The sequence below is a fragment of the Cydia pomonella genome, unplaced genomic scaffold (assembly GCF_033807575.1).
Source record: "Cydia pomonella isolate Wapato2018A unplaced genomic scaffold, ilCydPomo1 PGA_scaffold_178, whole genome shotgun sequence".
Taxonomy (NCBI): domain Eukaryota; kingdom Metazoa; phylum Arthropoda; class Insecta; order Lepidoptera; family Tortricidae; genus Cydia; species Cydia pomonella.
In genome coordinates this window covers 296,774-308,989 of record NW_026907820.1, presented here as the reverse complement: position 1 = coordinate 308,989, position 12,216 = coordinate 296,774, and the positions used below count along the sequence as shown (strand labels likewise).

Sequence of the window (12,216 nt, the reverse complement as noted above, 5' to 3'; positions counted from 1 at the left end):
CTAAGCAGTCAAATAAATCGAAACGGACCAATGAGACAGGTACGCCCGTCTGTAAACACTATTAACGACCAAAGCTTTAGACAATTAATTTGACGGGTTTTGGAAATATACCTCTTATGACAGATGACTGTACTGTACCATGTCACTGTCATTACTGTCAAACAGATTACTACTAAAAAAAGGGCGGGAAACTTCGACCTGTGCGCGCGTCTTTTTTTACATTTAACAAATTTTAAATAATTTTTGTGTTAATAGTGGTCCACTCTGTGTAAATACTTTGTAAATATCATTAGTAGTTAGTTTATTATATTTTGTATATATACATTCATCACCTAGGTAAGTTATTTGTACATTTTTCACCGCCATGAGCGGTGACGACGATGATCCGCATGACCCAGGGGGAGGTTGTCCTCCGGTTTCCCATACAATCACGATCGACTACAATAATAAATCTGATAAAGAAATGATGGAATATCACAGCGTGGATACAGATAGCTCTATATCCTCTGTGGCTAGGAAACGAAGGACAGCATCAAGGAAGATATGTCGTCATTGCAATAAAAAAAAGCGACATAATAAAGATAAAAATAGGGATAGGGAATCTATCAAAGATGATTGCGATTGTCAGGTTTCCATAAACCATAATAATGATAGTAGACATTCTCACGCTCCACTTACAGCTCCTGCCCCTGCTCCTGCTCCGGCCCCGGCCCCGGCCCCAGCCGCGATTCCTGCTGATGTTATCACCTCACAGCCCACAGCTAGGAAACAATATATTAATTCAGATTGTTCACCATACATTGTACATGTACAGAAGCAACAAGAATCTCCCAGCGATGGCACTTCTATACATTCAGTTGCTTTTGGCAACTTTTTAAAACGCAATCATTTTAAAAACATTGTAAATGGCAGTGTTAAGCGTATAGGTCGCAATAGAGTCTCACTATCATTTTCAAAATATGAGGATGCCAACCAATTTCTGCAAGACAGTCGACTGAATGAGAATAGATATAAAGCATTCATTCCATCCTTTAATGTTATTAAAATGGGTGTAGTTAAAGGTGTTCCATCTGAAATGTCTTTGGATGAGGTGAAGGAAAACATCAGTGTTCCAGTAGGTTGTGGTGAAGTCTTAAAGTTGAGGAGGATTAATTATAAAGTCATGGTGGATGGTTCTCCAGTCTGGAAGCCATCACAAACAGTTGTTCTAACATTTGATGGCCAGGTTCTCCCAAAACGCATTTTTATGTGTTATAACGCTCTGCCAGTAGATTTATATGTATATCCAACCATCCAGTGCTTCAACTGTTGCCGGTTTGGTCACACACAGGCTCAATGCAGATCTAAACCCCGGTGTTACAAGTGTGGACAGAGTCATACTGGGTCCTCTTGCACTATTGAAGAGGATTGTGCTTCTTGTTGCCTATGCTCTGGCCTTCACTTTGCTACAAATAAGTCTCGCTGTCCGGAGTATGAAAGACAGAAAAATATAAAGCTTACTATGGCCACAAGTGCTATTTCATATACAGAAGCGATAAAATTGCATCCTCCTGTGACGAAACCTTATGCAGATGTGGTTATAACCACTCCAACATCTCTACCGACCCAGACAACTAGAAATAATAATAATACAGGCACAACTACTCATTCATATAAAAAAACAGTCTTTCTGAAGCCTCGCAGCTTGCCAAAATCCCAAAAAGGTTTTGACACTGCCTCACATTACAATTTAGCTAAAGATTATAACATGCCATCTCCCTCCGGAAATGGTTGTGCCATTGTGCCACAATCTAACAATAAAACTACCAATGACCTCATATTAGAACTTATTCAACTATTAAGCATTAATCTTCATAAAAATCATTCAGAACCGTCCAACGCTGCACACATTACCAGTCCTTCTCATGTTTCCTCCAATAATGGCCAACAATTCCAAAATCCTGCAATGGAATTGTCGCAGTATCAACAATAAAAAAAGTGATTTAATACATTTAATTAAGAAATATGATCCATTTGTTATTACCCTATCTGAAACATGGCTTCGGTCTGAGTCATGTTTCAGAATTCCTGGCTATGCATGCCTCCGTGAAGATAGGTCGGATGGGCACGGTGGTGTAGCCATACTTGTTAAAAAATCATTTCATTTCACTCATGTTCCATTAGCACATAATCATGATTTTTCCATAATTTCAGCACTTGTAGATAACATTTGCATAGTTTCAGTGTACATACCTCATCCCTCACTCACCATACTTAGTGAAGTAAGAAATATCATATCATCTCTTCCTACTCCATGTTTAATATTAGGAGATTTTAATTGCCATCACCCTGCTTGGGGGTGTTACAACTCAAGCAGTTTAGGAGAGGAAATAATAGACATAGCTGATTATTATAATTTATGCATATTGAATACTGGTGTTCCTACTCGTCGGTCTGCTCCCAATGAGAATCCTAGTGCCTTAGATTTATCCATTTGTAGCTCTTCCATTGCACACTCTTTACTGTGGGAGGTACTTCCACTCTCCTATGGTAGTGATCATTTTCCAATTGTCATATCTTTTCCTTTCAAAAATAAACCATTACTTAAAAGATCTCCACTGTTGGCATATAAACTTCAAAATGCAGATTGGGATAAGTTTCGCAAACTTATGGATGAGAGGTTGGGAGAATTGCCCAATGTATCTCGGCAACATTTGTTCAAATCTTCTGATGCTTTTGCTAAATTTATAATTAATGTAGCTGATGAAGTATTTCCACGTAAGAAGCCCTCTAAATTTAACATTCCCAGTCCTCCATGGTGGGATTCCGAATGTTCAGAAGCTGTTAAAAAGAGAAAACAAATTGAGTTAATGTATAATAATAACATGAGCGAAGAGAACTTTAATTCCTTCTTAGTTACTTCAAAAGAAACAAAGCAGTTTTTGAAGAAGAAGAAAGTTGACAGTTGGAGGTCTTTTTGTGCATCCTTAAGCCCCAGTACTCACCCGTCAGAAGTTTGGAGGAAAGTTAGAATGTTTAGAGGAGCTTTTGTAGAAAATAGTGGCATCAAACTTGATCATGCAGTAGCTGAATTTTTTTTAGATAGACTAGCTCCTCCATTTGCCCCATTTCCCGTGTGTCTGGAACCGTCTCCCTCGTCTAATACTGATAACGATAACTTGCAGCGTTTTAACAGTCCGTTCTCATTGTTGGAACTAAAGAATGTGCTATCTTATGTGAAGGATTCTGCACCAGGATGCGACGGTATTCCATATTCCTTTTTGACCCATTCTAGTGACAATATTCTAGGTTACTTTCTTAATATTATCAACTCAATATTTTTGACATGCGACATTCCACCAAATTGGAAAATACAGTTAGTGTTACCCTTTCTCAAACCGAATAAACCCCGTAATGATCCAAACTCTTATCGTCCAATTGCGTTATCTTCTGTTTTAATTAAGATTTTAGAACATTTAGTTAAAAATAGGTTGGAGTGGTTTATTGAAAGTAAGAAATTATTACCTGATATTCAATATGGTTTTCGCAAAAGTAGAAGCACATTAGACTGTGTTAGTTTATTAGTTTCTGATATTCTTTTAGCCTTTTCAAAACGCGAATATGTAGTAGCTTGTTTTATAGATATCAATTCTGCCTACGATAATGTAAATATATCAATTCTTGTAAATAAATTGTTCCTCTTGGGAGTGCCTGAACGCTTATGCAATATTATTGCTGCTATGTTTTATGAACGGTCGATCAAGTTAGATTTAGATGATAAAGTATTATACAGGACAGTTTGGAAAGGACTACCACAGGGCTCTGTATTAAGCCCCTTACTTTTTAATGTATATACATACGACCTTAGTTCTAATTTGCCAGATTATATATCTATTATACAATACGCCGATGACATAGTTCTTTACTCTAGAAATAGATCAGTACAGAAGGCCTGCGAGCATATAAATGCTAGTTTAAAGGAACTAAATGTATTTTTAAATAATAATGGGTTAGACCTTTCAGTTCCGAAAACCTCGGCGATTCTATTTTCTCCAAGAAAAAAAACTGTTCATGAAAATTTATCTTATGGTGGATCTGCAATCTCCTTTTGCGAAGAAGTTAAATACTTAGGAATTGTTTTAGACTACAATTTGTCCACCAAGGGTCATTCCAATTATGTTAAAGGTAGATGCGAACGCTCATTAAACATATTGAGATGCTTAGCTGGTGTATGGTGGGGTAGCCATCCTTTCTATTTGAAGCTTATTTATAATTCAGTTATAAGAAGCGTTGTTGATTACGGTTCTTTTCTTTTAACACCGGGTACAGAAGAAGCCTTTAAAGCATTCAATGTCATACAGAATAAGTCACTTAGGACAATCCTTGGTGCTATGCGAACCAGTCCTGCTAATGCTATGCAAGTGGAGTGTGTTGACCCACCTACGCATTTAAGACGTCAATTTTTATCTGACAGATTCATTTTTAGGACTATGCAATTTTCATCACATCCTCTGATCACAAAATTATTGACTCTTTATGATCACATACAGACATCTCCATATTGGCGTAATAGAACTCCTCCTTGTATAATTAATAGCTACCTTAAATTTAAGTCTCTGTCTTCTCCTACTGTCAGATATATTTCCCTTCCTATATACGAGAAAGACTTTGACTCTTTGACTATCTCTCCACAAGTTATTCTAGACTCCAATATTATTAAGCATATAATAAGTGCAAAACCTGTATTTAACAACTTAGTGGGCGAAAATTGGTCTGGTTGGCATCACATATACACAGATGCATCAAAACTTTCTACAAATAGTTGTGTTGGGGTTGGTGTATTTCATCACCAGTATAATGTTGTAGAAAAAATTAAACTCCCTCCAGAGTCTTCGGTATTTACTGGAGAACTATTTGGTATTTAACAAGCTGTTGAGTACGTTTGCATGTTTAATTTAAATAAATGTGTAATTTTTTCAGATTCTAAAAGTTGCCTCCAACTTATATTAAAGTCACCTTTTAAAATGGCATATAATTTCCCTTTGTTATATGATATCCGAGAACTCTTGTTAAAATGCGAAAAGAAAGGGCTTACTGTAAACTTTGTATGGGTGCCAAGTCATTGTGGAATTCCCGGAAATGAGAAGGCTGATCGTCTGGCCGTAGATGCTGTTGCTTCTGGTGATATATTTCCGTATAAAAACTATTGCCATGATCTTCTTTTGCTCCCCAAAAGATATCTCAGGCTAGCCTGGGAGTTCTTTTGGTTTTGGAGCAGCCTGGAATCAGGAAGTTATTACTTTAAGATTCAAAGCGACATCCCTATAAAGCCGTGGTTTTACAATAAAAACTTTAAAAGACGTGAAATATCATGTTTAACACGCATGAGATTGGGCCATACATCTGCTCCTTCTGATCTTGCTAGATTTCAATTTATAAATGACCCTAAATGTGACTGTGGTGCTGATGAGGCTGATATTAACCATATATTCTTTTCTTGTCCCTTATACGATCGCACTGTTTTTATGGAAACTTTACAATCTAAACATATTCCCTTTCCAATAGACATTCCTTCCTTGCTTATTAACCCCGATTTATATAACATCTTAGCTTGGTTCATCTTCCATTATAACATTAAAGTATAGTATTTTATAATATTAAGTATATTTATCACATTGTATTTTTTTTATTGAGCATACCTGACCTGACCACTTTTTCCAAATTCCGAATATCCTTTATTCCTTTCCGCGTTTATTTCCCACCCTTTTACTTGACGTTGGCTATGGGCAACACCGCCTTCAAGTCCATACATAGAAAAAAAAAAAAAAAAAAAAAAAAAAAAAAAAAAAGATTACTACTTATGGATAACATTGTTATTGCAATCGTTTTGGGCCCAAAAGTATATTATAATAATATTAAGGATTGGTGTATAAGAATCCACAGCTTCCCTATGTAATAAGATTTTAATAACCAAAATTCATACTATGGAAACAACATCAAAAGCTCGAACGCCAAGGTTAGTGTAATGATAAAGACGTCGCTATCATCAACATCATCTATCTGTATAAAGGTATCATTTATTTACATACAATCGTACTTAGATCTTGATATAATTTTAATATTTTCTATTTAGCCGTTGCCGTGAATGGGAGAGACAAAGGCGTAACAAATTTAATGATGCAATTACAAAACTGGGCGAAGCTGTAAAAGCTATCAACAAAGTCGACAATCCATCGGAAAAAGATTCAGATAATGTACAGTACCCAAAAATTGAAATTGTACAGAAAGCAATAGCATGCCTCACAAATTGTGCACAAGAAAAAACACAACTGAGTAAGTCAAATGGAGAGGTAACAAACACAATTATATATTTAAATAAGGTACAAAAACATGTCAGAAACAATAAATAAAAACTTAAAATTACAATGAATCTAAATACAGACTATACAAAAATAAAACTACACTAAACTAAACTAAATCTAAAAAAGGTCCCTGCGGCAAGGTTCCAATGATGCTGGCTGCGTTACCCCGCTGAACTGCCAGACTGATGTGTTGAGCGAGGTAACTGCCAGCTCTCCGGTCCCCAGTTGCGTCCCTGAGTCTCTTTGAAAGGTCTCTAATTTATGTTATGCACAGTTTTTTATGTATTGGTATTCCACTAATCACACTGAATAATCTAATTTAATATTATATGTATTATAATATATATCACAAGAGATACATTGTGTTTTCATTTGTTGGCCAACTCATTCTGTTTATTCAAAACAAAAGATTTTTAATATTGATATGGTCACTATAAGATGTTGTTAGGTTAGCTAATTACGTAATAACTTAAGACAGAAGGTCCTTTAAGTAGGGACTGACTAAATTAACCAACTTGGTATTACATGGATCTCACAACTTGTTACGGTAGAAGAACTGAGTTGCGAGACTTGTTTTTTTACAAGTTAAGTTTTTGATGGCATCTCATTTTTTTTTTGTAGATAGTCCTACTTTTTTTTCTTTCCGGTACATTCTACTTCTTGAATTGCATTATATTATACATATACAAGTTCATTCATATGGGATTACAAAGCAGTTATGCAGTTGGTGTATCTATAAAACTGGACCGAAATTGATAAATATTTGAGTTTTTCCTTGATTAAACACTAATTGTATTCTAAATTTGAAGCTTCTATGTCAGCTAGAAGTGCCTTAGAGTTTTGATGATCAATTAAAATTAAGGAACTTTGACTAGTTATAATTCTTAAACTACTGGTTCAAATTGAATGAAATTTGAAATATACTGTGTTTATACAATGCCTGCTTGGTTACTGAAAATTCAGGCTTCTAATTTTATTCAAAATGAAATTTGAAAATGGCCTGATCTGTTTCGAGAAAAGGATGGTACAGCTGTGCCGCTTTTTTGCTCAACTTGGTGACAGCACTGCAGATATTTATGTTATGAAATTATTTATAAAATAATAAATATTATGGAATAATTTCATACAAATTGTAATGTTACATCTTTTATTAAGTAACTGATTATCATATCTTGTATGCCACTATGCACCGTGTATGTGTATGATATTATTTCAGAGGCTGAAATTTTAGCTCTGCAAGTCAAAATTGAAGCAAGCAAACAGAGTCCTGAATCCAAGGATGCATCAACCCAAGTTCATACAAGTTTCAGTAAAAAAATGCAAAGTAAGCTCTTATTATTATTTATAGCCATATTTAAAATATAATTAATAATAATATAATAATACTGTGCATACTACTAATAGACTTTTGTTACATATTGCAGATGGAAAATATGTTAAACTATTAATGTTACAAAAGTCGAAAAGGAAAGCTCTTAAGGAAAAGCAAATACTGACAACCAATGTTACAGTGGAAAGAAAATCAAACAAAGATCTAAAAATAAATCAAATACCTCCACCACCACCAAAAATATTGCCTAAGTCAATATTGAATGACAAAAAAAGTGAGTATCTTTATAACACTTTAAACTTAGGTTTCAATATTAAATTATTACAAAAAGATAGCTTATTGTTTCGAAAGTGTAAGAACACAATGCATTGTCTAAAAGTACTTCCTGTCCTAATTTATATCTCTTTTATAATTCCAGGAACTGAAAACACTATAGTGGTGTTGCCAGCTGCTCCATACCTCTTTCCGCAAAGACCATTATTCTTGCCAGCAGTGCCACCTGCTTTTGTTATAGTGGATCCAAACATACAGACTTTAAATAAACCTTCTGTGCCGATTGTAAATAGAACAGGTGGAGATATAACTAAAACTACCATGGTAAACATTTTACCAATATCTGCTTACTCGCGACCATTATCAGCAACAAAAACAAAAAAAGGGAACTCTAAATCTAAAAATGATACCACTAAAAAAGTAAAGAAGAAGCCAAATGTACCTAAAAATTTAAAAGAATCTGTAAATAAGAAACAAACTAATAATGTCACTGTTGAAACAAACTTGAAAAATAATGAAAATCCGACCATAGAAAAACAAAAGGAAGTGTTAGCAACCGATACAGAAGTTAAATGTTCAAAAGATCCAATAACGAATATTAAACCTCCTTCAAATGTAGATGATAATGTTGTCCTAAGTCAGAAAAATAAAGAGGACGAAAGTAGTGTTATCAATAATAAAGTAACTGTTAATACTTCAAAAACAGGAGAAACACCAAACTCAATAACAATAAAAACTGTTGAAAATGTAAATTTAAATGACAATCAAAAGGCGATTGCACCACCTGTTCAAACGAATAGAAATGAAATCCTCAAAGAAGTAAACATATCTTTGAAGTCAAGCTCAGTGGAGGATAAAGACAAAGAAAATAAATTACCAAATATTCTAGATACATCTCTGAGTGAGAGTGGAGTAGATGGTGGAAATGCACGGCTAGAGCTAGCTGAGGAATTCTTGGCAGCCTCTCCTACTGCTGCATTCCTCATGTCTTTCCCTCTCGTCAGTGGTAATCGCGCGGACAGTCCTGCAGAAGACGCTTCAAACACCGTTCATACCAATGTCAAAGACACTAGCACACAAATAGCTATGCCTCCTGCACCAAACGAGATATATTTTGAAAAACCTAGCACTAATAATGACGTCAAAACAAAACCAATACATAAACCACCTACCTCAACAGCTATTCCTGAGAAACAATCGTCACAAAATAAATATTTGGAAAATAATATCCAAAGCAAATCAGTAGCGAAACCGTCTAGTTCTGTTGCACCGTCGAATCCGTCCAATGAAAACCCGTTCCTGAATTTACCAATGCCATCATTAATAATAACGACGACACAGTCTGACACGTTCAGCCTGGACTTTGACTGCAGTATAACTAAGTCCATCCCGAGCCAGTCGTCAACCTACGTTAGCAACAGTAACTTATTTTACAAGAGCGATCCGTTTAACGCTGTCAAAAGCACTATTTATAGCACCAGCAGTATCGCTTCAGGGCACGAATTTAATAGCCTCGGGCTCTATCCATGTGCTATGGAGAAATATAGTAAGAATAAATCAGATTACACAAATGTTGAGGATAATCTAATGAAAATTGGATCCTCTCGGTTAACATACGACATTGATCTCGGTTGGTCACATAAAGGGTTCGATTTCGTAAATTGCACCACAAATTCCAATACATTTAGTAAAGACATCCTCACCACCGCGACAGCCCCCACATATTCTTCGTCTTACAACCCATTCAACCCAGAGTTCCACGTCCCACTGGTATCAGCTTCCAGTAAAAAAGATTCATCAAGCAAACCCATGGCTTCATTTGCAGAAACTATAACAAGCTTTTATTCGACCCCACAACCTGCGAATCTATGGTCAGAAGACATGTGCTTTTATAACAATAGTAGTGCTTCTAAAACATTGACGAATAAACACCAGAATTATCTTCATCTAGAACACGCCCAACCGAATGCTTCGATCAAACCTCCTGTAACCAAACAATATGAAACCAAAATTATCCCGGATCCCAGTTTGCAAAATATTATGAAACCCCCCAATGAAACCATTAGGCAGCAATTACCTGAGAAATACAACAAAAAGTCACCAAATAAAATGCATATCAACTGGATGACGTCGGAGCTGCGGCCAATGCAAAATAATTGCAACCCACCACCACAAACGGAAATGAAAGAACCTCACAAGCAACCGTATGGTCAAATAGAACACTCTTCTAAAAAGCAAGACCACCACGAGGGAAATTATTTCCCCATTGCTATACATAATTTTGCAGCTCAACCTGCCCAGGAAGATTTTCAGGTTTGGCCGTCGACGAGACCTCTAGGTACTACGGAGATAAGCATTGAACCTCCGCCTATAAATCTACCGACATTGATCGGAGATCTAGCTTTAGGACCACACGATAAGAAGAAAAATGCAGATTTATCAAATAGAATCGGAGTCCAGCCAGACATTCAGAACTGTGGTAACTTCTTATCTGTTACCCAGCTTATGAACCGTTCATCTGACAATGCAACTTCACGATATCATGGCTCTACTACGGAAACTCCGAAAGCGATCGCGGGAAAACAGAGTAATGCGCAATTCTCTAGTGACGTCAACCGTAAACCAATGTCGTCACGCGTTGAAATAAATTTACCGCAACCGTGTTATGTTTTTAACGAGCCAAAGCACTCTTATGAAAACATGGGGCAATTTTCGCAACTTAAACCAAAACCGAATAAGTCCGATAAAAGCACTAAGGTTCATAAGAATAGTTATTCTGCAGAAGCTTTAATTCGTAGTGGTAATTGCACGCAAAAGGTTCAAGATCACATCGGTCCAAAGTTCATGGCCCCGTCCCAAAAGTATGGTGACTTCAATACCTCACAAGACACGAGTGTAGCTCAGGTCTCTCATTTTCCTCCTATACTGGATTATTCCGACAACAGTTACACTGGCCAACAATTTTCCGGAACAACGTTGTATAACGCCACCACTAATACTATATCGAATTCATTTTATTCTAATTTTATGTCGGGCAGCGCGAATATAATGACTGGCAGCTATACAAGTGCCCCTTTCACTGGAGATTTCATGGATTACAACCAGGCAGAGTGCAATTATACCAACAACAAATACGAGGACTTTAAAATGCGCGGTAACCCAGTCTTCCAAGAAAAAGTTCCTTCTAATTACAAGAGTTCTAGACGAGAATCTGGTACAAAGCACAAACTGGAATGTTCCAAGAAGGACAGTAAAAAGTATCAAAATAAGCGTGCTAAAGTGACGGAGACGGAGGAATGGAGCGATGCTAACTTATTCTGGCAGAACAAGGGTCAGAGTAAGAAGGGTCCCAATATGTTGTCGGAGGAGCTGTCGTTCGCGAACTACGTGGGGAACGGCATGGCGCCGCAGTACCAGCACGAGCTGTTCAACAGCCACCTGGTGAACGCGCCCGCCGATCGCTCACTCGCCACATTCCCTGCTACGTCGCGCGCCAATTTCAACCTTAGCACCATATTCCCGGAAATAACAATGGTAATTATCCTTCTTACTATAAAATAACAGCGAGTTTTGTTTGTCTGACCTCTACAAGTCACATTACATTCATTTTAATCTACTGATGATCAGCTACTTAAGTTGCTTGGATAGGTACATACAATTATGGATAGATTCGCTTCGGCAGCCTACGAGACCGAAGTTTCGTAACCTAACGACTAAAGCTTTTTTTACATGTACGTCACTAGCTTTCATAAAGCATTTTCTTTTACTCGTACGTAGCTGGTTTCGATCAAGCATTTTTTACTCGTACACATTACTGTACGTAACTGGTAAACCCCTACTTCTTTGGGTGAATGGGTGTTCGACTATACTGTGGAACCTAAACAAAAACAGGACTGAATGTAATTTAAAAGTATGTTTTTTTTTCTTTTCAGAAAGTACAGTAAAAATCATTCTATGGTTTACGTCCATAAATGAGGATAGTATATTTACTCCTTGGAATTTCTGAATGGTATACGCATCAACCTAAGTATTTGTCTGTGATGTTAAATAAGTATTACTGGATTATAAGTTATATCAATTAAAAGTTTGTATAGTTGGTAAATATGATCAATCATTTACCTATTATTTACAAGCCCTTTTAGACATTCAAGAACATACCTATAGTACTACCGCGAGGTTAAGAATGTCGCTAAGAAGGTAAGAAGTTTTTGTAGTCATCTACGGACTCTTGAAGCTGATTAGTATTAAGCCCGTCACAGACGAAGCGATAAT

At 36.4% G+C, this 12,216-nt stretch overlaps 1 protein-coding gene and 1 long non-coding RNA gene across 3 annotated transcripts in view; one reads left to right on the top strand and one right to left on the bottom strand.

Moving 5' to 3' along the window:
- The window catches only part of LOC133533554 (uncharacterized), a 146,654-nt gene that overhangs the window by 99,857 nt on the left and 34,581 nt on the right, over positions 1 to 12,216 (bottom strand). The window lies entirely within an intron of this gene.
- LOC133533566 (uncharacterized) lies at positions 5,852 to 12,049 on the top strand. Of its 2 annotated transcripts, XM_061872566.1 has the most exons (6): positions 5,852 to 5,995; positions 6,113 to 6,312; positions 7,558 to 7,665; positions 7,766 to 7,945; positions 8,090 to 11,478; positions 11,877 to 12,049. In XM_061872566.1, the coding sequence occupies exons 1-6, from the start codon at positions 5,964 to 5,966 to the stop codon at positions 11,886 to 11,888; spliced, it is 3,921 nt and encodes a 1,306-aa protein (XP_061728550.1). In that variant the 5' UTR covers positions 5,852 to 5,963; the 3' UTR covers positions 11,889 to 12,049. The 2 variants fall into 2 exon arrangements, with proteins under 2 accessions (XP_061728550.1, XP_061728552.1); XM_061872568.1 differs by lacking the exon at positions 5,852 to 5,995 and having other exon boundaries at positions 6,311 to 6,329.